This window comes from Pungitius pungitius, chromosome 8 (assembly GCF_949316345.1).
Source record: "Pungitius pungitius chromosome 8, fPunPun2.1, whole genome shotgun sequence".
In the NCBI taxonomy this organism is placed as follows: Eukaryota; Metazoa; Chordata; class Actinopteri; order Perciformes; family Gasterosteidae; genus Pungitius; species Pungitius pungitius.
In genome coordinates this window covers 2,040,438-2,067,723 of record NC_084907.1, presented here as the reverse complement: position 1 = coordinate 2,067,723, position 27,286 = coordinate 2,040,438, and the positions used below count along the sequence as shown (strand labels likewise).

The 27,286-nt window shown below is 44.8% G+C and overlaps 2 protein-coding genes and 1 non-coding gene across 3 annotated transcripts; all 3 read left to right on the top strand.

Moving 5' to 3' along the window:
• Positions 1–7,222: 7,222 nt before the first annotated feature.
• Positions 7,223–8,299, top strand: LOC119230050 (guanylin). The gene is made up of 3 exons (XM_037491005.2): positions 7,223–7,368; positions 7,519–7,711; positions 7,832–8,299. The coding sequence occupies exons 1-3, from the start codon at positions 7,294–7,296 to the stop codon at positions 7,888–7,890; spliced, it is 327 nt and encodes a 108-aa protein (XP_037346902.1). The 5' UTR covers positions 7,223–7,293; the 3' UTR covers positions 7,891–8,299.
• Positions 8,300–10,219: 1,920 nt separating this feature from the next.
• LOC119230112 (guanylin-like) lies at positions 10,220–11,312 on the top strand. The gene is made up of 3 exons (XM_037491117.2): positions 10,220–10,342; positions 10,552–10,738; positions 11,175–11,312. Exons 1-3 carry the CDS (start codon positions 10,271–10,273, stop codon positions 11,243–11,245), a joined length of 330 nt encoding a protein of 109 aa, XP_037347014.2. The 5' UTR covers positions 10,220–10,270; the 3' UTR covers positions 11,246–11,312.
• Positions 11,313–12,536: 1,224 nt separating this feature from the next.
• Positions 12,537–12,608, top strand: trnap-agg (transfer RNA proline (anticodon AGG)). Its single transcript has one exon. It is a non-coding gene; the product is annotated as a tRNA-Pro (tRNA).
• Positions 12,609–27,286: the final 14,678 nt, after the last annotated feature.

The following is a 27,286-nucleotide window of genomic DNA, read 5'->3' as shown; positions in this document are numbered from 1 at the left end:
TGCTTACTAATTATTTTCGATGCCCACTCGCAAAACCACACTTGCAAAGAGAAACCATTCCTAAATCATTTATTTCAAGCCTAACTATAGAAAAGCCAGAGTATCTTATAAAGGCTGTTCCATAGTAGGCCTACTTTTTTATTGAGTAATGAACTGCAGTAGGCAGATGTTTAAAAGCTCGAGGTGGGTAGAAGTGAAAACATCGCAACACGTTTCCCAGAACTGCATGTGAAATTAAAATGTGTAATATAGAAAGGTTGCACTTAAAGAGTACAAACCATTTACCATCTGTTTTTCCAAAGGCTTTAGAACTTGACATAGCTAAAGCTAAAAAGGCTATGCGTTAACTGGAACTCCTCGTGTTGATTCTCGATAAACCCATCTGTCCGGACTAATGGCTGCAGACTTCCTCTTTGCACGATGATGAGAGATGTTGCCACGGCGCCTTTTAAACAGACGCAGCGCACCCGGAGGGGACGATTTTCCACCATGCTTTTGTTTTGTTATGGACGATGCCGGCGGGATTTTCAGAGAACTAAAATTCACATGCTTAGATTGTTATTATAAGTATTATAAGGACCTGACACACATAATGAAAAGCACTCTTTAAAGAACTAAATCTAAAAAATAAACTTGATGAAGTCTTGTTGTTGTTGTGACCCACTGCACGGGAAGCTTTGAAATCTGAACAGCACCACACTGGCTGAAATGAAAATGGGCGGCCATCAAGCTCTTTTCTGAAACATCAAGTCGAATGTTTTACACAAGGTATGAAATCATTTTAGTATTTATTATATTTATAACACGGGTCGATGAAATCCAGCGCTCTGATTGGTTGAGAGCGAGTTCCATATCACTGAGCCCTGACCGTTAGCTGACATTTTAGCTTTTAGCTCGGTGGCAGTCGCCAAAAAAACCCGGAAATCCCACCAATGGTCGTTTTGAGGCAATGCGAGCTTTCACAACCGGACAATTAAGGTGGACGTCATGAGCGATGTGAATGAATGAGACGGTGCAGGACCCAATGCTGTTTACATGCACATACAGGGACTATTTGTTTCTAGACTGATGAAATGAGATACAAAACGTTTGGTGGCTACAACTGTTTTGTGCCAAAAGGCTCTGGGGCGCCGTTTGTAAAATGTCGCACATTGTCGCGCAGTTTTGGTACATTTAGCATATGTAAAAAAAAGCAGGACAATATTCACTTCTAGAGAGAAATTCATGCAATAACTTTTTCGAGGATAATGTTTGGCAGTAACAAAAAGTTGTTAAACAATATAAATATTAAATGTAAATGTTAAATGTAAATATACATTTTAAATATAAGTTTAAATGTTAAATCTAAATGTAAATGTTAAATGTTGAGTCTAAATGTCAGACATGACTACTGACTACTATCTGCTTATCTGGAAAAACTGATCTGATATCAGAGTAATGTAATGATTAAGTGAACGAGACAGTGATCCAATAATATGATGCTTAAACATTGCCTTTATTCAGACTGTGTGACTGACATGTCGGTACGAAAAAGCAAATATAGGCAGCATTGTTTCATTTATGGGTGCATTTAAACAGGCTCATTTTGCTACATTTCTTCATCCTGCTGAAGTTACTGTTCTTATCAGTTTGCACTGCTCCCCCCGTACTGTGTCATAAGGGCGTCTGTTAGTGCCAATCATTGGCTTTTTTAAAACCCACAGCACCACATGCTGTTTTAATTATCACAAAATAATGATTTGCTGCCGACTCGACCTGCAGTCCCACCTGCACCTCCACCTCCTGCACCTCCTCCTCATTGTCCTCCTCCTCCTTCCGCGCACAAGCGGCGCTCTGCGGGGGGGAGCAAACCCAAGCAACACGCTGCCTGAGACCCGGAGAAAGTATTGATGGGCCGGCTGGAGGGAAAAACCCATCGGCAGAAGCAGAAACCGGGGACTACGCGGGGGAAGACTGTCAGACTCTACTGCAGGAACATGTGGGTTGTTCTACACGGAGTCTGGTGCCCGGACAACCTAACGTGACACTTCGTAACAGGAGCTTTAATATACACTGAGTATGGCTGCTCTATTGGAGTTTCTGTCTCATCCAGCTTGGCAGATGTTTCCGGCTGATATTATTTAACATTGGTGCTTAAATCATGTCTATTACCATCCACAAAGGCGCTGCCGTGTCATATTCCTGCAGAATAGAACTGTAAATACTGCACAAACATCTGAGGTCAAAAAGGAATTTTCCTCTGACAGCTGCTTCTTGTATAAAATGCTGGGAGCGACATGCGGGGCTGCGACCTTTACTTGAGTGGGGTTCTGAGCCTGGGATCAAGGGTCACTACTGTTACCCTCGACCCTTCTGAGACGAGTAGTCAAAAGGAATCAACTGGCTCAAGTGCAAAAATGCTAATTTAATAGCTAACAGAGGTAATACAATGACAAAGTGAAATACGGTAGGAATAGTGTAATATTTTTTGAAACAGAGAAGTCAAAGACAAAGCATCGTGTACATGTTTGTGTATGGGTGATATAACTGCTGCGTGTTATTCATGACCAGATTTATTCATTTATTTCCATTAATCACCAAGAGAGCCAGATGAGAGTAATTATGTGATTGCGTTAATTAAATGGAAAACATCATGACTCCAAATGAAAACCGGTACTCCTCTAATTCCGTTTTAGTGATAGTTTGGATGAAAGTGCACGGTTCCAACACCTTTAGGATAAAGTGTGACGTTGACTGAGAGCCAGATGCAGGTGATGTAACTTCTATGGCAACCAGACGAGGGTTTTTTGTGCCATGAAATTCTTCTTTTCGCAAACGCAGGTCTGAAAAGGCCCTGAAATTTCTTTGGGGAAATTAATCAAAGGGGATGAACTCTCGGCACTATGAGGATAATTTACAAGAAATAATTGTTATTTTCTCCTTCATCAAAAAACCTAGGTGAATGCACTTTTTTTGTGGTCTTTTTATTGTCTGCGGTTGGTAACCACGGCAACACAGGAACCACAGCTCAACACCAACAGGGCTATTTATGGATTGAACACCTGGCCAAAACAATGGAAATTCATATGATTTACTTAAGCTCCATTTGAAATGTCTGTTTGATTTTTTTATTTCATCGGACAAATTCATTTAAACGACGACTCAGAGCTGAAAAAGGTCACTCAGGGACAGAAGAGATGGGCCACTGCAGCCAATTACTGGAGAGAATAAATGACCCATCATGCTCATTTATACACAGCTTCTTCTAATTGTTCCTTTGTTCTTGGTATCTTTAGTACATTTTAAATCATTTAAGTTGTTCGTGTGTGATTGGAATACATCAAATGGCTCAAAAACGACTTACCAAGTAATTCTCACTAACAATAAAATAAATAATTCAACTGTTGAATTGTGGAGGCAGAATAAAGTCTAAGTGCAACTTTATTTCAAAAGCAGCCCCAATAAAATGTATTATTCTGAGACAGTTGGATCAAAATGAATAGAAGTATTGAAATTAGTCCCTTCATGCAGTCAGTCAGTGTGTTTTTGAGTTTAAGACGGTGGGAACACCAGCGTCAGGTACAACACCGACCACGATGACGTCCGGCCTGCGGGGAAAATAAACAGCGCTGATTTATTGTCGGGGGAATATATGTCAGCCGTAGTAAAGTATGTAAACAAATAAATGATGCCCCACAGCTTCAGTCTGCAGGTTCTGCATGAGTCATGATTTGTATTATTTATGGCTCTGTAGTAAAGTTGACACTGTCAGGTCATAGACTGCAGCGTGAGACCGATCATTGGTGATAAGACGCCCGATAACACCATGCACCTCTTTACGCTGTGACCACACTGTAAAGGGATGTTGACACAAACTCTCGGGAAAATCCACAAACATTTTTCTCTTTTTGTTGATCCAAATTCATGCAGTAATCGAAACCCATTGTTTTTAAAATCCTGTATAATAACCATTTCATTAGTTAGCGGTGCAGAACAGCCTGTAATACATCCAGTATCTGCAAAACAAAATGACCAGTTACAAGTTACAAATAAGAGGAAAACATCACATTCATTTAAAGCAAAGCAGTTAACTATGACAAATAAAAGCGCTTTAGTATTTAACATCATATTGTCCCTGATTGATACTTGCTGTGGTTTTCATCAGCCTCTTTTTCCGGGGAACCACACGTGTAATTACCGACATTACTCATGACCAGGTGCGATCTAGTGTGGTCGGGGTGCATGCTGAGCACAGAGTTCGACTGTAACACCTGAAACAGAATCAGAATGAATCTCACCTAATCAATAAAAACGCGTAGACCTTAACGACCAAAACATTCAGACGTTTCTGTGTCTCAAGAATCAAGCCGAAAGATAAAGTGCACTTAATTATCATTTCAAGCATTCTGACGTTTCAGAAGCCTCATCATCTCTCGGTCTCGTGACGTATTTGACGCAGGTGATTTGCTCGGGTTTGCGGCTTTGGACGTGACAGTGAAGAGTGTTTTAAAAACCTAAAGGTCCAGATAAGAATTGGTGACAACAAAACACCGGGTGTATTTGATTAATCTCATCTCGACTCGGATTTCCTTTCATATCTCCTAAATGTCATTTTCCATGAGGCAATTTGTCTTCCGTTCGCAGGTGTAGTTCCACATTTTAGAATGTAGCTTTTGTTCACCTTCTTCCAGATGGTTAGTTCCGAAAATCCTTAACAATGTCTACAAAGTTGGCAGCTGGTAAGTGAAGTGTTTTTTTAATCACCACTGGATCATAGCTGGAGTTTTGTGTTTTTCACACATTTCACAATGGTTGCCAAACAATAAAAAAACATATTTACACAAAGAACTAATAGCATTTCAGAGTCTCCCAGCGTAAGTCTTATCGGTTTTAAAAGTATCTTCATAATCACTAGGAGCAGGCAAATATTGCAAATAGATCTGCTCTTATCCGACTGGGAATAAGCTGCCTCCTATCTGGAATCATTGTAAATTACTCACACCATGTTCTAACTTCCTGTGTAGGTGCAGCGAGGACCAAATTATTTAAAAAAGAGGAGCTGCTCAATAACTTCATTTCCCCCCCCTTCCCTCCTCCCTCAACGACCCGCAGCCCCTTCTAAAGAACCCTGGTGGAATCCAGCGCCAGCTTCCACACAAAACAATTCTTCACCCCACATAAAGTGCACAAATAGCATGAATATTTCAATGAACTTAATAAATTATTAACGCTGCCTCGCCCTAATTTCTTTTACGGCCTTCTGCACCACCCACACGGACGCCGCCTGTTGGCCTGATTTTAAGCCTCACCTGTCTGAGGAAAGGGTTATTGATCAAATATTGCAATGTGTGTGTCATGTGCCTTTTCCACCCGTCTGGGCTCTTCTGTATTTGGTAAATAATGGTCCCGTTTAGAGAGAAATAGGCTGTACAGGCCGTGTGCTGTTCTACAGCTGTGTAAATGTTTTGTTGCATCTATTGTGTTGCTTCTTAATACAAAAAAAATAAGTTGCTGCGACCAAAGCGGCAAACTTCAAAGCTTCAAAACTGCTGATCCCAAACCAATGGGTGATGTCACGGTGCTGACTTTTTGTACGCAGTCAATGTGGCAGTGTGAATGTATTTATCCGTTTCTGTTGTTTTCAGTAATGAAGAAAATTACGCACTTACTTAGTCAAATATACTGTATGTAAACATGTAATGACACAAGAAAGCCTGTGAAGTTAAAAAAATGTAAGTTCAGCCACGAGATGAGTTAATGGATGTATGATTTTGTTATCAACAAAGTAGATATCGATCAATCAAACACTTGTTGGCATAATCTAATCATTGTTAATTTCAGGTTTTCTTGTTGGTAGTTCAAAACAGATCATGTTCCATGCTTTATTGGCAAAAATTACCTCATAAATCATAACTTCACCCGGTAACAACCCAATAATTAGCACTAATTGGATGAATTGGATCTTCTGTTTGAAGAACTATTGTATCTGACTGACATGAAAGATGTTGAGATGTAGCGTGCCCCCCTGGTATGTAGTTAGATACCCCCCCCCCTTTCTGTGGGTGTTAAAACAACATATCATGTCTTGTGCATGTGGGAGCACGCGTGTTCAATTGATTGTTTCCCCGGCCTCCCGCTGACCTTCACCGGCGTAGCTGTTAGCTGTTACCTCTTGATTCCATCAGCGTAAAGTCTGAGGTTTTATTCCTGCTACACCAATATTCTATTGGTAGCGGTGCGTGTTCGCAGAGCGATCTACGCACTTGTCTCCTGCTGAAAGCTTTTTTCTACGTGGCCAGTGTCTCGTTGGCTTTACATCACGGAGGCGACACGCCCGTATCTTCACCCATTGCTAATTCAGGTGCGGATGGACCCGAGGGAGTAATAAATTAATGAAGTGAACGTTGAGTTTTCTGCAGCCGAAGCAGAAATAGATGCCGACTCATCCACCTGATTTCAGTAAATACATTGTGACTCCTCCACACGTCGAGCTAATGAGCTAATGAGCGCTCTGCAGGCAACCCAATGGGATGACACTATATTTGCATGTATATCTGATGCTTTCGGTGCAGTTGGGTGACTTTTGTGTTAGGCAGAAAAAGTGTTTAAAATGTAAATTAGGTAAAACAGTACGAGATTTAACATCATTGATTCATTTTTTTAACATACAGTACTTACTTTTTAAATACACATTCAGCTCATTGGAACGACCCGCTTCCATCAAACCACATCGGAATTACAGTTATCAAAAGAACGATTACAAAATGCTAGCTACTTTTTTTTATTGTAACTTTTTAGAAATTTTACAATTGCTTTTCTTCCTATTTTTATCATTGTATCCTTCTGTCAGAATATGACTACCGATATCTCATAGGACAGGTCTTCCCCTCTATGTCTCACATATGATGCAATGTGCAAACTTGTTTCAAAATGATCAATGTGTCAGTCGTTCAATCATTTGCATCGCTGTGAGTAACGGGGCCAATGGGGCTCAATGGAGCGAATTGTAACTGTTTAACCAACCAGATGTGATTAATTCTGCAGAGCAAGAGGTCCATAAAAATTTAACCGGAGACGGATTTATGAATTACCCTTAACAGCCCCGTAAAACATCCGCAGCACTCATTAACCCGTGGGAAAAACTTTGCTCCCATTATGGTCACATGACCGCAGGGTTGCGTTGAGGGAACCGCTTAAAAGGCCGCTGGAGGACGGAGGGAGAGCAGAAACCCAGCCGAGCACCTGCCGAGCAACACGCCACCCCCACCCCGCCTCCAAAGACACCGCGCCACCAACCCGCTCGCCGCTGTCACCATGAAGGCCGCTCTCGCCACCATCGCTGTCCTCCTCCTGGCCCTCGGCTGGGCCTCCGAGGCCGTGCAGGTCGAGGTACGTTTTTCTGCCAATTTTCAGTGACGGGCCTTTTGAGGAGCCTCGTTTCAAACCCGCATTTTGTACCCAAATGTGACCACGTGACCGCGGCGGCTCGTTGTAAACCCCCGACATCTGGCTTCTGTCTCCTCGCTTTCTTCTCCCAAGGAGAACGGGTTGTCCTTCTCCCTGGAGGCCGTCAAGAGGCTCCAGGAGCTGACGGAGAGCAGAGTCGCCGCGGCGCCGCAGAGCCCGCGTCTCCGGGCGAGCTCCGGGTCGCTCTGTGCCGACCCCATGCTGCCGCAGGAGCTGCTGCCCCTCTGTAGGTTCAGGGGGGCGTCCGCGTCCCTCGCCAGACTCGGTGAGACCATTACACGTGTACATATATATACAGTATGTATATACATCGAACCGGGAGTCCTTGTGATGCCGCTTGAGGGAGCGTGCTCACCATGGTACGTGCGCTGTGCCTTTGTTTCAGCTATGGTTCCCATTGACGTCTGCGAGATCTGCGCCTTCGCCGCCTGCACCGGCTGCTGAACCGACGCCGCCAGCCCCAGGCGTCCTGCCCAGCTTAAGACTTGTGATTCTTCTACTTCCCACTGAAAACTCTGTCAGGGAACTTCTCAAATGTTTTCTTGCGATGTCGGGATGATGACTTGATGTTCCCTGGACGCAGAAGGCTCTGACTTTGGCCCAATGGTCACATTTAGAGATAAATTTACTCTCAAAAAGAAATCTGACAAAAAAAGGTCTGTTTTTTTTAAAACTGTTACTTCGTAGAACCACTTCATTTTCTGCTGACAGTTATTTTTCATATATTTTTGAAATTGATACTGTTTGTTACATTTCTATCTTACCAAGCTTTGTGATGTATACATATTTTGAAAATTAGTTTCTTTTTACCTTATGTCCCTTTGTTTTTATTAACTATGTTTTGAATTAAAAGCTTTCATTGATATATCATCAGTACGTTGTCCTGTTTTCTGCATATTCACGTTTCATTACTGTTATTACTGTTATTATTATTGTTTCTATTCAATACCAACCAGGTAGATTCTGGTACTTTCTCAATATATATATATATATACACTGGTTTTGCTACGTCAGGGGTGTCAAACATACGGAAGGATCCGACCCACATAACATACCTGGTCCAGGCAGAACGTACACTTGAAAGGGTTTAGCTTGAGGTTTATCTATTTTTAGGTTGGCATCGTGTTCTGCGGCATCACAGCCTCCTATGACGATGTCATTGGCTATGAAAGCACACGGATACCCTGCAAACAGCTGGTCCATTGAGACCCGAGGAACGCGTCGTGGGCTCATTGCGACGACTCATTGCACAAGCGCTCAAAATCCCAAAAGTGGCACCTCATCCTCATATCTGTCCACTATAAAAAAAAAGGGCAGTGTGTGTGTGTGTTGCTGTCCAATCTAGACAACAAAGCAGTGTGACTGTGCCCATGGTCTATTTTGCCATTGGCCACTAGGTTGATGTCTTCACTGTGTTCCAATGGTCGCATGCCATTGGCCAGCTGTTAAGTGTCTATTGACGTTACATCGCTTGTTGCACCCGTATCAACCTTCATCTCGGTGGGCAGGTCGTGTAAATGCAGTGGAACAAATCCTGCATCTTGTCCTTCTGTTTGAGGAACGATATTCACATGGAAATTGTCGTCACTGGCACTGGTCATCGGGCTCTTGCGGTGGTGCACCGATCTTCCGCAGTCCCTTCTCTTTACGTAGCCCTTGCCGCCCTTTTTTTGTCATTTCCAGCAGATATGGCATTGCTGGCCGAAGGGCATGACATTGCTGCCTCCACAGTTATTGCAGTTCGTAATGGGTTTCGCGTAAGTCTTGACCTGTTGTACCACTCACCGGAGTTTGGCTGAAAGTCTGGAGCCTTATTACTCTCCACAGTCATTTCATATATTCACTGTCACGTAGCAAAGCCTTTCTCGTACTGTCATTTCATGCCGCATGCACTGTCAGCTTCCTGAAAGAGGATCGTTTTCCTCTCGCTTGTGGATGATGGTGATGTCACCCTGGCATCATGCTCCACTTGTTTGCTCGTTGCGGGTGCTAATAATACCCACAACGCATCCCTTCACATGATGATTGGCCTCGTCTGTCTGAGCAGCATAATAACAATAATAATAACCACTAGAGTTATTTATCTACCGAGTGCTGAGGATATGGGTTAAAATTACTACCCTCCAAAGTTTTTTCATCTCTTGTCTCTTTAGTCAGTTCCAGACATTCTCAGCACAAAATATAGAGAGCAATGTCCATCTCAAAGCTATTAAAGCAACAAGTACACGATGATTTTGAAGCATTGATTTGCTCTTTTGTCCCAGCTTAGTGAAACCTGCCCGAAAAAAGAAACAACCTCTCAAAGAGCGAGCCCCCCGGACGGTGTCTCACAGTGACGTCACAGAGGCGTAACGGACCGTTTGAGCATTTCAGGGCGTTTATTAGATGTTTGCTTTAAGGTGTGCGAGAGTAAACACCATAATAATATTAATAATACGGTTTGCAAATCTCAGAGGCGTGCAAACAAGGGACCCATGTGGAACAGCCGCTGGCTTATCGGACAGCTCTGTGACAAATACCTGTGGCGGAGAGACGGGGGCCGGCGTTTGTTCGGTGTCCCAGAGGCATCGGACGCATCAGCGTGAGACCCAGCGGAGATTGAGGTTATAAAACACGTTCAGAGCATAGTGGTCGTAAACTTAAAAAGTGCGTAAGCATTTGGTTTATCTTTGTGTTATTCAGTGTCCCCCCCCTCCCCCCCACCTCACCCTGCCTTGTTAATAAATCCCTCACTAATCTGTCCACGCGTCTCTATAAGAGGAGGCCCAGCGACCAGAGAAGGAGTTCTCCTCGGACCTGAGGAGCGTCTCCCATCGGCCTGGAAATGAGAGTGCCCGGCGCCGTGCTGGTTGTGCTGCTGTGTGCGTGCACAGGAGCTCTGGGAGTGCACGTTAGAGTGAGTATCACTCTTTACATATTTTATTACACACTTTTTGCCCTGTCTTTGCTCTTTTGCACGTGCACCTGCGTAAAACAAGTAGTAATCAGCATCGCGTCCGCATGTTGTTGGAAAGAATGTCTTCAAACTGATCCGACCCCTCTCGTCTTTTTCGCCGTGTGACCTCACATACCGGCCTGCCTCACGGTTGTTCCTCACCTCGCCAGGTGGGAGACAGGAGCTTCCCCTTGGAGGCAGCGAAGCAGCTGACGGAGCTGATGGTCCCGGACGACGACGGGGGCCCCCGGCTCGCCGAGGCCGGCGTTGCGGCCCTCTGCGCCGACCCTGTCCTGCCGCTGGTCTTCGTCCCGGTGTGTCGAGAGAAAGGGGCGGGCCGGGTTTTCTCCAAACTAGGTACGGCAACACGAAATAAAACACGCTATCGCACGGTAAAACCGGTTTTGTGCAGAGATCGATTTCATGTTGCTGTAAACGCAGCATGAAACATACATGTTCCTTACTCAGCGGGGAAATGGCCACTTCCAAGCATGGGCCTGGCTGCACGTACCACGCCGTACGCGCGGCCTGCAGCTGGTGCACCATAAAGCCGCTGTGGAATGTCAACGCTCATCGAGAGGCTCGTGAAAGGCTCGTGAAAGGTTCTTCAGATATAGAGGGGGCCATCGAGGCTCATCAAGCACAGACTGCGCCCTTGTTCCTGCATTAAATAGACATCAAAAATTAGCAGCATTTCTTTCAATTTGAGACACCGGGCCTCGTGTGATGCAAAAGAAAAGGGTCCAGATGAATGTTTACGTTTGTATTCTTTTCTATTTTTTTCCCTCTCCAGTGTCGATCGTCACGTCTTTGGATCCTTGTGACATATGCGCCAACCCCTCCTGCTTTGGGTGTCTGAACTGAGGCGGCCATCTGCTTGAAGCACAAACACATCGTTTAAGAGCCTCTGGAGTTGTGCCCCCCCCATCCCCCGGGTCATCCACATGTATGTGTGTGTGAGATCGACAAAACACCCTCCGTCACCTAGCAACAGCTCTCAAGACTCAGTGGTCTAAATACTCGATTTGTTAGATATACTCAACAACTGTGTTGTGCACCTTTTTTTAACATCTGGAAAAAGTCTCTGTGCAACATACTAACTTGTCAGTAAAGCGTCAAAGCAGAAGTTCTGTATGTTTTGATATTACTTTGTTCAACTTGCTGTACTTGCTATTTATTGAGTCGTGGTGATAATACATTTGTTTTCCCTACATCCTTGAAAGCAATGTTTTCTTGTAATATCGGCAGTACATTGATGCGCACACCTGCATTTACACACAAACCCAGTATGCTGTTTCAAACTGAATGGGGGAAATAAAACGTTCATAGAAATGAGTCTAATGAAAGTAAATGGAACCACTAAATTAGATAAAGTAAACAACTGATGAATACCTCTATTGAAAAACTGACGTCATGTGTACATCTTCTCATACTGTGGTTTCAGATATTCTTGTTCAGTATCCAGGGAATCTTCTCTTACATGTTGTCAGGTATTTAAATTTCCAATAAAATGCCAGCAAAGGAGCCAACTGAAGCGCCTAACACATTCATTAATATGCAACACTATTAGTGAATTGTCATCCACAATCAAAGAGAAAATTGCGAAAGTGGTTTCATGGTTTACTGAAAATGAATTTAATTTATTCCATAAAGTGGTCCAGATAGACGGCGAAGAGAAACAGATTCAGAAGAAAAGATTCTGACAATGTAGGAAAGAATAAAAACTATAGGCCGGGTTAAAGTAATTCTTGGAAGAAACACATGAAAACAAGAACATAACAGAATGAGCACAAAAAAAGGCACAAAAAATATATGTTTACCAGAAAATCTCTTTTAATTGCAAATTGTAAACATAGAAAGAAGTAAGCGAGCAACACGTTTCCCATACAAAGCAAAAACGAAGGCGGAAGTAGCTGGGAGTGACACCTCCTGCTTCAGGCTCTTCTTCACAGGGAAGCGTCGCCCTCTGGCGGACGTTAAGTGACGTCACAACATCGGCAACGTTCCACATATAATGGACTCAAAAAATCTAAACACATTTTGTCAGCAGCCACGTTGTGTCAAACACGTTTCCCTTGAATTGTTGTGTTTACGTTACGTTACGATGTGAAGATTGATAGAATTTATTATGATTAAGAGGTCTCAGGAACCACATGGCTCGTTGGTCTAGGGGTATGATTCTCGCTTAGGGTGCGAGAGGTCCCGGGTTCAAATCCCGGACGAGCCCACCGTATTTTTTGCACATCAGTTTCCAGTTAGGTAAAGTGATTGTTCAGTTTGACATAAAGATGCATTGCAGGCTACGAATTGTCTGCCAAAACCTGCACCTCTCTCTTCAAGTATAGCTGTATGACAGTACACACATCTAACAGTTTGTTCCTTTTTTTGTTGAAGCCATGATGATTACCCTAAACTCAACATTCAAGCCCAACCTGAATATTTTTACTATTGCTTGAAATGAAAAACATGGAGGGTGGCTTCATTCGTTTTCATATTTTACACACATTTCCCAAAGATATATTTCCCTGAGAGGTATTTTGAAACTATCTCAAGTGGAATGTACTTCTGTCTACAAATAAATCAATGTTTGTCTACCAGTAGTAGTCCTTAAAGGAGTACCTTTGACGTCTTGATGCATTGTTCCGGTAATATTCCTGTTCTTCTGTACATTGTTCTCTTTCCTCTCACCTCACACCAGAGGGCGCAGTTCACTACTCTCTCTTTTCTACCTTCAGCAGACTTCATGGTGTGTAACCTCTGCATCTATTATCTAAATCCATCGTTAGGAAAATATTCTTATCTTGTTTTCTCGTTGCCCGTGTCCTGAAAGGAAACAGTTCCCTTTTATTTAGAAAAAGCGTGCGTCCGTTGACGCTGCACAATTATAAAGTTCACGATGACCTTCTGCTCTCTTCCCTTTTAGGGGGATGCGGGACAAACAGTGTGTGATTTATTATCCCGACTGGCCTTCAGTATTAAGGGAAAGCATCCGAACCCTTCCTCATTTGGTTAAACTGCTCAGGGTCAAGCTGCGGGAGTCTCAACAGTCCAGCTTAGGCCCAACTGGTATTTACACAACAAGTCAGGTGTCCCAACGGCAGGGCCCTCCTGCCGAGTGTGAATAAGATCGGATGGACAGCATATGCACACAGACAGATTCCTTGCTCTGTAGTTTCTAGAAGCGATACATCAGAAATCATCAAATCCACATCCAGCATTTAAATTCCCAACTTTAAATGCACAGTAAATCAGTGCCACCTTTGTTCTCCCGGGAGCGCTCCTCCCTCCTAAAAGATCCATTGCGAGGGAAAGTTTTGCAGGCGAAGCTCCAAACCCGGGCAGGAGGAGGAGGAGGAGGAGGACGTTTGTGTCCTGAATAACAATCAGAGCTTTTCTGACTTATTCTGCTATCGGATCCATCCGCTGCGTCGGAAGGCTGTTTGTGTGCGAGAGCTCAGCTGACGTTTGCAGAGGGTTTTGTTCCCGCCTGCTCCCGGGCTTCAACCAAACACCATGCGAAACCACTTTTTACAGTAGATCCCAGTTCAAGAAGTACACATACTAGCTTCCTCCAGGTTGACCTTTGAACCTTTGTTGCTGTTGCACCCGTTGAGGCGTCTTGCTAAGACACATACACACGTTTTCACAGCTTTATCACAGGAGAAGTCAAACAAAAGACAATCTGCGTGGGATGCAAAACGCACTGCATCCCTTACAGGATTCTCAATAACCGCAGATTCTTTTCCCAGAACAGGATGTGGCTGGGAGGACATCCGAGGAGACATGAGAACACAAACTGAGATAGAGAGAGAAGTTTTGTGTTTTTCTTTGGCTGAACCCAGCAGTAAGGCCTGATAACCTTTCGCTTCTCAGCAGAATCGTTGGGCCGACTGTCATTTGAATCCCGTCCGCATCAACGTCCCGGAAGTGACAAAAACAAACTAACTTCAACACACAAATGCATATCGTGAACCAATATGAAGACATAAAAAATATCAAGTGAGCAAGAGCACATGAAAGCTCATCAAATGGGTTCTATTAATCCAGTATATACTAGTTTTCTGGTATTATCTTTTGAGCCCTATGAGGTGTATTTGTTAGACATCATTATAAAATAATTGGGCATCAGAACCTGACCATAATTTCTCATCTTTTAAAACATGAAAAAAGAAGGAATTTAACAAAAATAAATAAAGGAAGTGTCTTCTTATTATTAGTATTATTATACTTCTCTCTCTTTTTTATTATTTAACTGTTGAAGAGTTAAACCGATTCATAGCCAGATAGACGGATAAGACTAATAACTAACTTTATTAGTCTTATCTAATATAATTATATAAATATACTACTATATAACAACCCATTCCTTTGTGATTGGAGGTTGCCCTTCCTCTGTGTGTGTTGTAATCCAAGCGCCCCCCTGCTTTGTTTACATAGCTGGCTCAGGAAATCCCTGTTAGCTGCAGTTAGCTGCACAGTTAGCTGCAGTTACCTGCAAAGTAAGCTGCAGTTAGCTCCATAGTTAGCTGCATTTAGCTGCATAGTTAGCTGCACAATTAGCTGCACAGTTAGCTGCAGTCGGCCGGCACTATGATAAGAAGCCTTGTGAGCCAATAGACACCTTTAAAAAAGGCCTATTGCCTTGTGCTTTCCAATGCATTCAGAGATGTCTACAAGCTACTCAGTGAGCTGCAGGGGAGAACGTGTGCGTATTAATTAACCCTCAAGGTTTGTTTAGGGACGAGTGGATCACTCATTGCAGAGGGGCCTCTCTCCAGCAGCCGTTCACACGCTGCAAGCAAAAGCAAGCAACGGGACCGTCCCGTAACGGCCTTGTTACGAGGCAGCATTGTGAACACAAGCAGCCTTTGGGACGAAGAATTTTGGGGGTCAGAAATCAGGTCAATTTGATATATTAACTGCAGTTTGCAAATAACGCTCTCCTGCAATTACCGGACGACTTTGGCAGTTCAAAGCCTCAGCGATGAGTCTGAAAAGCCATGATCCGAAAACCGGAGACGTTGAAGGAGGGCTTGTACGCTTGCTTTTCTAGCCCTGCCTGTCTCTGGGGAATCTTTCCTGTCAGCGCAGAGGGCGGATCGACGCCGAGTCCCTGATGAACGCACACTCCATTCTGTGACCCCCTTTCTGCTCACAGAAAACGTAGTTCATTCTCTCAACAAAAAAAAAAAAAGGATTGTTACGGTAAAGCTGGATGAGACCCAAAAGGTCACCTCATTTGCACGGGATAAAACCTCTAAGCCTCACCCTACAATATGGTCACTCCGTTGTCTTCCAGCCTCAAGGGAGCTGCAGAAGAAACGTAGCCACCGCCAGACGAGCGATGGGATGACGCAAACTGTTGTTGCTGCGTTGTCTGCATCGCAATCTGAGTTTAATTAGATTAGACCGCTTCGTTGCACTGGGCCTCGTGCGCCCCGGCTCATGGCTCTTCTTGGAGCTGATTAGTTGGTGGAAATCTCCAGGTTTGCCTGAGGATCGTGCAGGAAACCATGAGGACACATGATTTTAACAAGACTCCCTCCATTTCTTTTTTGCCCCGGGACTTACACATCTGGTTTGAAAAGCTCATTAAAGGGTATTTTAGGCTGCGCCCTTCCGTTTAGGCTGCGCCCTTCCGCTGAGTTTTTTTCAAGGCTCATTCAGGGAAGTAGTATTGGATCAACTCAATGCATGCAGCAGCGGAGCTGTGCAGGGCCGCCAGGGGAAGGTGACGCGGGGGAAAGAGAGCAGAGGGGCTGCCAAATACATCGGCTGCGTCCCGATCCCAAGCTCCGCTTTCGGGGAAACGAGGAAGGGGAAAAGAGAACGTCGCGCTCAGGGGGGCGAAGCTCAACTGAACTCGTTTGCTCGTTAAAGACTTTTCCCCGACATTTGTCTTCAATTAGACACGTGTGCGCTGACACTCTCAACCTCAAAGCGTCGGTAAATCAGTTTTTTACTGCGCACATCCATCATGTCACTTCCTTTTGTGTGTATATATATTTTCAGTGATTATGTCCATCTTGGAACAGTAAACTTTTGGGGTTTTTTTTCAAACCCGGTGGCAACATCTGTAAAAAAAAAAAAAAAAAAAGGCCATCGTTCTGCAGTTATTTCAAAGGTCGATAATAAACAAACACACACCGAGTGCTTGTTTGGCTTCTTTCTACAGTGAAGTTGGTGATTGGGCCACACACAGGCAAACAGGTTTCCTGTTTGGGTATTGCCAACACACACACATTCCTCAAGAGATATGTTTCCCGGGGGTCCTCCGCTTCTCACGCAATAAAAGATCCAAGAGGCCTTGTTTTTTCTTTACTCTTTACTCTCTTTAACTGTGAAGGACGATCATTCCAAAGGGGGGGGGGCGAGCCTGCTCCGCACTGCGCTGGGATCGCTGCGTTTTCCCCGTTTGACGGAAGCGGTGCAGCCTAGTAACAGTGATGAGAGGACGAGTGGACGATATATATAGTCGTGTTGCCTTAAGTCTTGAGTTGTTTGATGAGTCGACTCCTTGTTTGTAGTTGTAAACATGCAAATACTTCTCATGGCCTCGTGTGCAACGTGAACGCAGAAACAGCAAACAACTGCAAAGAAAAGGAACATGTTTGTTCATCTCATACTCAATGTGTCCACTGGCTGGCTTTCCACCATAGAGGCCGCACTCTGTGCACTCTGGAAAAATTAACTTATGTAGGGGAAAGCGGCCTCCTCAACTTTTAAAAATAATATATAATAATAATAATGAGTATAGAAATAATAAGTAAACACAGAACAGAAAGAGCTAACACCAATAACGGCAAACTTTTCTCAACACTAAAATGAGAAATTTTAGTAAACAATAATGTTCTGCTCAGTCTTTTTTGTATTAATTACAAGGGAATTTTGCAGTAGACGTTTCTATTGCCAAAGACCCAGTGGGATGACAGACTGCATTTCTTTATCAAAACTGAGTTGTACTCCCATTCTACAGTGCAATGTGCTGTCCTGCCTTCATCATTTATGATTGTTGAATTACAAAATAACATTTAAATTCCCGGCATGCTAACCAGTTTAAAGAGTGCCCCCAATATTAGATGGACAAGCCCTGAAATACTTTATGTCATTTAGTTGAGACGATTTAGACCGTTTGTGGTCTTTTGTGTGAGGTTAAACAGTTTCGTTTGATTCTCATTAGATTGTACATCCCTCCCTGACTTTATCGCACATTTCCCCCCCCCCCACAGAACATCGTCCACTGCTCTCACTCTCAGGTTCAATCATCTCTCCTACATTGGTGACTGCCGGACTGCGCCCAGAAGGGAGGAAACCGAATGTGCAGAAGCCAGATCCTTCTTTTTTTGCTGTCATCGGCCCCCGCAGGGATTGCCCCCCCCATGGTGGCTGCCTATTGTAACGGACAAATACACATGACCCTTGTGTCTCAGTGATGAGGGCTCACGGCTGCTGTGTAACAACAAGTTGATTCCCATTATTGGAATGCAAGCAGGTTTCAGTTGATGCCATCTGTGAGCACTGCTCCTCCCTGGATGACTTTGAAAGGTGTTCCTCTGTACCGTGACATGTCATTCTCATGGTACAAAACTCTCCTTTCTCAATTACTGTAGAAATCTTCCACAACAACTTGGGGTCAGAGGTGGGATCGTCGGAGGATCCGATCTTCAAGAACCATCCAAAAAAAAAAGGGGGCTATTCTGCCCGATGCCTCATCAGACAAAGAAAAATAATTTCCTCACATCGGGTAGCACTCGGCTCCCGAACCACGCTGCTGTTTATTTATCTTCTATGAATCAGTTATTTTCCCTGAAAGGTGGCCGACAGCAGGGTAAATGTAGAGATGTGAGGATCCGTAGTCGGCGCGATGCGACAGAAACACGGAGACGTTGGAACAAACAGAGAAACACAAGAACTAGGGGATGCAGAAGGGAAGCGTGACGTGCATGAAAGAAAACTGATGATCTGCAGCCTCTCGCTTTACGCACTTTGGACGTACCCAGAGTAAACCATCCTGTTGGCCAGTGTGCACTCAGCTGAGCTCGATTGCCCACTGGAGGAGGGTCATCCACTCCGTTTTGCCCGAGAGAAGGATCTCCGCTTTGAAAAGGGGAGAATTAGCATCTTCTTGCAGCCTCACTGCTCCTTTTATACAGCAGCCCCCAGAGCTGTCAGCCTCGCCTTTGCTGTCTTAGTTTGATCGGTCTGAGGCTCCGAATTCCAACAAGCAGCCCCCCCTCAGTCGTTCAACCTCGGCCACACAAATCAAAGAGGTGGAGATCACGACACAGATTGGAGCCGAGGTCCTTGATATAAATAGAGGGATTGATTCATATAAGACATCTGTAGGAGCCATATTCATTTGGTACTATTTAATTTAATTTTGCTCTGTGCCACTAGGGGCTGTATGTGCTTTGTGGCTCAGCTGACCTCAGATCAGCCCAGGTAGGCCATTTAACCTGCAGGCATCCCAGACACAGGTGTTGCCAATTTGGGAAGCAAACAGTTTTCGACTGTGCCAGTGTGCGTATGTGCCTTTGTGGAGCAATACGGTTTGTTATTTTGGGGTAAATGTATAATGAGCAAAGTTTGCCGCTATATAAATTTGCATGTAAAATAAACATACAAATTGATTGGAACAACCGGGGAACTCTCCGTTTTTGCTGTGTGCGAGCGCACCGGGCGCACGTCTGAACCTATCCGCCTTATTGGTAACCAGTACTAGACTTCGTTTAGGACTTCGTCAGTACACTTTAGGTCGAAAACTGTTTCGACTTGGATAACTATTCATCGAGACGACGTGGACCTGTTAAACTGTGGATTAACGGAGTTCGTTTGGAAACCACGGATGTGAGGTGGGCAAAATGTTTGGAGTTGCCGATGGTTGAGTGAAGCTGCACCGGAGCGAGCTGCAGGGGCGGAAATACCAGCATCAGCTGACCGGGACAACATTCATCAAAGCCGGCCAACGCTCGACTGGGGTATGTGGTGATCAGCGCTGATATTATGAATGGCCATGGTAATTTGTGTGCACACATTCGCGTAAATCCAATGCATTGGTAGCAAACGCGCAACCGTCTAAAAATAACTTTACGCGTCTAGACGAGTTGTTGCGCGACACAAACAATTTTGCGGGCTTGCCAATTCACTTTGCGTGGTCATTATGGCCGAAGAGCAAAAGGGCCAACTGGGACTTGAGACTGAACTTGTGGGTGCAGGGGTAAAATCTGTAACTAAAAAACGTGTGGTTAAATTAACACCCAAAGCTTTGTTGGAAAAAATAAGCATTTTAGAAAAGGAAAGAAAGTCTAAATTTTGTAAACTGTCGAATGCAAAGGAATCTATTGCTAAATTGATGGGTGATAAAGAGAATGTAAGTGAGGTTGAAAATGAATTTAACATGTTTAATGAGTTGAGTGGCAAAATACAGCAGGTGCATACATCTTTATTGGGTTTATTGCCTGCTGATGAAGCAAGCAAACATGAAATATGGTACCAGGCTAAAATGTTGAATATCCATGAGTTTATTGTGGGTACAAATCAATGGTTGTATGACATTAAAGGATGTCCAGCCACCAAAGTAGGTGATGATGATGATGATGATGATGATTTGCCAGGTCAAACTGAAATTCAAGCTGAGCAAACTGAAACTGTGCAAAGTCAAAATGTAATTGGACCAACAGAAAAACACACAGTTGTTGACAACACTTTAAAGGAGCATGAAATGGATGGTCCTCAAACCGTTGCTGGCAATGCTGGAAGTGGAAATGAGGCCGATGCCAGCAATGGAATTGGAGTTGCTGGTGGAAAGGATGAGGAAGAGGAAGATCAGATTCAACCTCATGATAGCATTTCAAATGTGCAGTCAAGGCACCATGGCTCAAAGGGCGGATCCTCAAGCAGCAGATCCTCCACTTCTTCAGCCAGATGCAGGGCGAAGGCGGAACAGGCCGCACTCATGGCTCGAGCTGCCGCTTTAAAGGATAAGCATGCATTGGAGGAGCAGGAGCTCATCTTGAGGAGAAAAAGGGAGCAACAGGAGCTCATCTTGAGGAGAAAAAGGGAGCAACTCGAGCTGGACACTGAGATAGCTGCCACTTCTGCTAAGCTAGCAGTGCTACAGGCTGGTAGCAGCGTCCATTCAAGGCAATCTAATGGAATGGCTTCCTACATCAGGAAAGGGGCTAGACCTAAGCTCCCGTGCACCCCTTTCAATCCACAAGCCTCGATATTTGTGTCTCAGTCCTCACAGCAACACACATCTCTACCACTACAAAGCAATGCTTCACAAGTAGCCATGCCAACTATCATGCCAAAGCCAACCGTCATTCAAGGCTCTCAACCCCCTCCGTTACAAGCAAAGACAACCTTCAGTCAAGGATTTCAACCCACTCTAAGCCAACAAGTGTTTCAACCCCTGCAAGGCCAAAATCAGACAACAGATCTCTATAATCTGCTGCAACAGCAGAATGACATAACAGCTCTCCTTGTTCAAATGCAAACCTCGCAACTGCTGCCACGCCGAGAAATTCCAATTTACGATGGAGATCCTCTAAGGTTCAATACATTTATGAAGGCGTTTGAGCACTGCGTGGAAGCAAAGACCAGCTGTAAAGGAGACTGTTTGTACTACCTTGAGCAATTTACTAGGGGGCAGCCAAGAGACATTGTGCGCAGCTGCCTTCATATGACTGCAGATAAAGGATTTGCCGTTGCTAAAAAATTGCTCAAAGAGCACTTTGGAAATGAGTTTAACATAACAGCGGCCTACATGGAGAAGGTCACAGGATGGCCAAGTATCAAAGCTGAGGACCCCAAAGCGCTGAAAGCTTATGGACTTTTCCTCCGTGAGTGTTCTAACGCTATGGATGATCTTCAGTACTTGGAAGAACTTAACATGCCAGCAAACATCAAGATTCTGAGTCAGAAGCTTCCTTATAAACTCAGAGACAGGTGGAGAGCAAAGACATGTGAGATACTGGAGAAAACTGGTCGAAGAGCACAATTCTCAGACATTGTGAAGTACATCGAGCGCCAGGTCAGAATCACTTCAGATCCAGTCTTTGGTGACATACAGGACACTTCACCTGTTATCAAAGGAGCTACCAAAGCAAGCAAGTTACCGGTGAAACAACAGCTGAGAAGAAACAGCTTTGCAACACAGGTGGTCATTGAGGATGGATACAAAGCAGATGCCCACAAGATTGAGGATGGATGCAGCAAACCAGATGGTAACAAGAAGGAAAAGGCTCAGAACAAAATGACATCCTTTGCTAAGACTGATTCTATTTCCTGCCTTTATTGTGCTGCTGGTAATCATGTTTTGGAACAATGTTTTAAACTGGGAAGAAAGACACACAGGGAGAAACTGGACTATCTAAAGGAGAAAGGTCTGTGTTTCAGTTGCTTGTGCACAGGACACTTAAGCAAGAATTGCGACAGGCGCATAATATGCAACAAGTGTAACCGAACGCATCCCAGTGTTTTGCACATAGAGAAGGAAAGGATTACTCCGAAAGCTCAGAAGGATGGCGAGCAGAAGAATACTGACAAGTCAAATACTTCAGACAGTTGTACAACATCCTCCGCTTGTGGTCTTACAGGGGCTGGCCACTGCAATGGAATTCTTCCCATTTTGCCTGTTAAGGTGAAGTGCTCAAAGGGAAACAAAATTATTGAAACCAATGCTTTTCTGGACCCAGGGAGTACAGGAACTTTCTGCACCAGGAAGCTCATTGACAAGTTGAACGTGGAAGGACGCAAATTCAAAATTCATATCCGCACTTTGGGCCATAATAACGCAGTAGAAAGCTCTGTTGTTGACAGTCTGGAGATTTCAGGTATAACTGGTGAGTGCTTCTATCCACTTCCCAAAGTGTGTACCCAGAAAGAGATGCCTGTCTCTACAGCCAACATAATCAGCGAAAGGGAGCTGAGAAAATGGCCTTATTTAGATGATGTTAAAATTCCCCGCATAAACGCTGATGTTGACCTGTTAATTGGCACAAACGCCTCCAAGTTGATGGAGCCTTGGAAGGTGATTAACAGTCGCGATGGTGAAGATGGACCCTACGCGATCAAAACCCTACTGGGGTGGGTAATAAATGGTCCGTTACGGGGAAGTAGTGACTGTGGAAGTGAACACCCTTCCGTTTATGCCAACAGAATTGCCATTGACAGAATTGAAGAACTGTTAACTAGCCAGTACAATTATGACTTCAATGAGCGAGCTTCTGCAGAACAGGAAGAAATGTCAAGGGAAGAAAAGAAGTTTGTGGAGAAAATGGAAAGCTCTGTTCAGCTTCAGAATGGACACTACGTGTTTCAAATGCCTTTTAAAGAGAAAGATGTTTCCATGCCGAACAACCTCTGTGTTGCCATGCAACGTGTTCGTGGGCTGAAAAGGAGACTTCAGAAAGATGTTAGCTTTCATGAGGAGTACAACAACTTTCTTGCTGATGTCATTGGCAATGGCTATGCCGAAGAAGTACCGCAGCATCAGTTGGAAACGCCAACAGGAAAGGTGTGGTATATCCCGCACCACGGCGTGTACCATCCACGGAAGGGAAAGCTACGGGTGGTGTTTGACTGTGGAGCAGAGTACCAAGGGATCTCGCTCAACAGTCAGCTTTTGCAAGGACCGAATCTCACCAGCTCGTTAGTTGGAGTTCTTGTGAGGTTCAGGGAGGAACAAGTGGCCATAATGGCGGACATAAAGGCTATGTTCCACCAGGTTAAAGTGGCAGAGGAACACCGGGACTACTTAAGATTCTTATGGTGGCCTCAAGGTAACCTGGAACAAGATCTTGTAGAGCATCGCATGACTGTCCATTTATTTGGAGCGGTTTCATCACCCAGTGTTGCCTGCCTTGCTCTTAGAAAGACCGCTGAAGACAATCAGGCCAACTTTTCAACAGAAGTGATTGAAACAGTTAACCGAAACTTCTATATGGACGACCTATTGAAGAGTCTACCCTCTGAAGCGGATGCAGTTACCATGGCTAAGAATCTTACAACCATTTGCGACAGAGGGGGGTTCACCCTCACTCAATGGATTAGTAACAGTCGAAGAGTGCTTCAAAGCCTCCCAGAGGATCTCCGGTCCAAGAACCTGCATGAGCTTGATCTGGACAGGGATAAGCTGCCATTGGACCGAGCTTTGGGTTTGCAGTGGTGTATCGAGACGGACACTTTCAAATTCAAGCTGAAAGTCAAAGAGAAGCCGCCAACCAAGCGAGGCATGCTATCCATCATCAGTTCCGTCTACGACCCATTAGGTTTCCTGGCACCTCTAATACTCCCGGCCAAGCTGCTGTTGCAGGAGTTATGCAGGACAAAGTGTGAGTGGGACGATCCAATACCTCCAGCTTTCCGGCAGAAGTGGAAAAAATGGCTGACAGATCTTGAGAAGATGGCATATTTCAAGATCCCTAGATGTGTGAAACCTGAAGGATTTGGTAGGACTGTCAGTGCCCAATTGCATCACTTCGCCGATGCAAGCGAGAACGGCTATGGTACAGCTACTTACCTTAGGATGCAGAACATGGATGGGAGGGTTCATGTTGCTTTCTTATTTGGCAAAGCCAGAGTGTCCCCCCTGAAGCCTGTCACCATTCCCCGGCTGGAGCTCACTGCTGCCGTTGTTGCAGTACGAGTGGACAAGATGTTTCGATCAGAGCTCCAGCTTCCACTGAAGAAGACCTGCTTTTGGACTGACAGCACATCAGTTCTTAAGTACATAAAAAATGAGGACCGAAGATTTCAAACCTTTGTAGCAAACAGGGTAACCACCATCAGGGACAACTCGGAAGTTGATCAGTGGAGATACGTTCCCACATCCCTCAACCCTGCTGACGATGCTTCACGTGGATTGAAGGCAGAAGATCTTGTGAAGCAAAGATGGATAGAAGGCCCGGAATTCCTACGGGAACCTGAAGAAACATGGCCAACATTTCCTGTGGATTCAAGTGTCACTGCCGACGACCCAGAAGTAAAGCGAAGTCTGACGGTCAATGCAATACTGGTTGACAGCAACGCCACATCACAACTGATTACCCATTTCTCTGATTGGCAAAGATTGAAGGTTGCAGTTGCGTGGCTCATTAAGCTAAAAGGAACTCTGCTCAAACTAAGGATGAAAAGAAAAGAGTTAGAGTGTGCAAACACCAGTGCTACTGGAGCAGCCAGGGTTGATGTGCAAAAGGAGATGCAAGCTTTCTCAACATCACTTGGGAACCAGAAGGTGACACTGGAAGATCTCTTGGAGGCTGAGACCTCCATAATCGCTTTTTGCCAGCAAGAGAGATTTCCCACTGAATTTGCTGCACTAACCTCTGGCAAGCCACAAGTGCCAAGAAGTAGCAGCATCCTCAAATTAGATCCAGTTCTAAAAGGAGGACTTCTACGAGTTGGGGGACGGTTGAATAAGGCAGCAATCCCTGAGGACGTTAAACACCCCCTCATCTTGTCAAAAGACCAACACATTTCCGACCTTATCCTCCATCATGTCCATTTGCAGCTTGGACATGGAGGCAGAAATCATGTTCTTTCTGCTATAAGGAGAAAATACTGGATCACAAGTGGACCTACTGCAGTGAGGAAAATTATATCAAGATGCCTCATCTGTAAGCTCCATGGTAGGAAAACCGCTGAGCAAAAAATGGCAGACCTGCCAGAAGAGCGAGTGGTTCCTGATCTTCCGCCATTTACTAACGTTGGCGTAGATTACTTTGGGCCAGTTGATGTGAAAAGAGGGCGTAGCATCGTGAAAAGGTATGGAGTAGTATTTACTTGCATGACAAGCAGGGCCGTTCACCTAGAAGTGGCCTATTCTCTGGACACAGACTCATGCATCAACGCATTGCGAAGGTTCATCTGTCGAAGAGGACAAGTCTCGCACTTGAGATCCGACAATGGCACCAACTTTGTGGGTGCAGAAAAGGAGCTGCGAGAAGCCTTAACCTCTTTGAATCATGACCGCATTGAAAAGGCCTTGTCCAAGAAGGGAATCAAGTGGAGCTTTAACCCTCCAGGTGGGTCACATCACGGTGGTGCTTGGGAGCGTATGATACGGATGATCAGGAAGATTTTGTGCTCTGTGCTCCGTCAGCAAACCTTGGATGACGAAGGGTTCCATACTGTGCTCTGTGAGGCTGAAGCTATGCTCAACGATCGCCCTATCACAAAGCTGTCAGAAGACCCCAACGACATTGAGGCGTTGACGCCGAACCATCTGCTACTCCTCAAAGGGAAACCAGTTCTCCCACCAGGACTGTTCGACAAAGAGGATGTTTACGCAAGGAGAAGGTGGAAACAAACACAGTACATCTCGGATCTCTTTTGGAAAAGGTGGATCCGCGAATATTTACCGCTTTTACAGGAGCGTCAAAAATGGAACCAGGAAAAGAGGAGTTTTCTTCCTGGAGACCTGGTCATGGTTGTGGACTCCACAGCACCACGTGGATCATGGATGCTAGGAAGAGTCCTGGAAACCTTCCCTGATAAGAGGGGTCTGGTACGTGTGGTTCGTTTGAAGACCAAGACAAACATCATTGAACGACCCATAACCAAAATATGCTTGCTTAATGAAATTAAAGAGTAATTGGTTCTATTGCTAACCATTTTTTTTGTGTTTTGTTCATGGCTCTTTTGATTTGTGGTAATTGCTCTGGCAGACGCAATTAGGGGCTGGAGTGTAGGAGCCATATTCATTTGGTACTATTTAATTTAATTTTGCTCTGTGCCACTAGGGGCTGTATGTGCTTTGTGGCTCAGCTGACCTCAGATCAGCCCAGGTAGGCCATTTAACCTGCAGGCATCCCAGACACAGGTGTTGCCAATTTGGGAAGCAAACAGTTTTCGACTGTGCCAGTGTGCGTATGTGCCTTTGTGGAGCAATACGGTTTGTTATTTTGGGGTAAATGTATAATGAGCAAAGTTTGCCGCTATATAAATTTGCATGTAAAATAAACATACAAATTGATTGGAACAACCGGGGAACTCTCCGTTTTTGCTGTGTGCGAGCGCACCGGGCGCACGTCTGAACCTATCCGCCTTATTGGTAACCAGTACTAGACTTCGTTTAGGACTTCGTCAGTACAACATCATACCAACTAAAAGTGCCCAAATCAAAGAGGGCAGAAGGGTGGGGGTGTGGGGGGGGGGGGGGGGGGGGCGTTAAATTGTAAGCAGCGAGCTGGAGAGAGCTGGAGGTGATGTGTTGGATGAGAGACGCTTTGATGGCACACAGTCAGAGGTGTTTCTGTTTCTTCCATTACATCGCGCTTAACATAGTATGCAAATACTAAAATGTATGGACCTGCTTCAGGTGGGACAAATCACACCTTCATTGACTTTATCACAGTGTCCGATTATGTCTCATGTTTGTGCATTTATGTGCATGCTGGTAGGAGGAAAGGATACCAGGCAGGGGGGTGGGGGGGTTGAGTCATAAGAAATTACAGTGTTTCTAGTAGCCCTGCACAGGGCTGTGTAATACGACACCGTGGTTTTCCCTTTAGAAAATTGCACGTCTAGCGAGGCCACCTCGAGCAGCACTATGGACCCGAAGGGGGTGGGGGGGGGCGACTTGGTCCATTGTTCTTCATCGTCAGCCTTGGTCTTGTCGCTGATGGATGGATTGAGTGGCGACCACTTTAAAGCACCATGCATGCAGCACAAGGCCTTGGCCTGGTTTAGAGAATGAAACTGAGAGAGGAAGTTGGGGGCCCGATTTAATATTCATGCCGTAAAATCTGATACCCATCGTCGTCCATCTCTGAATTTAGAATGCAAAAGATTTTAAAAAAGGGATTACGGGACAACGGCTTTCGGCTGCCAGTTGCAATGCAAGAAAAAGTCACAAAGTGGCCCCCGAGGGGCCTCTGTGGATTCCGTGCAGATATTGAG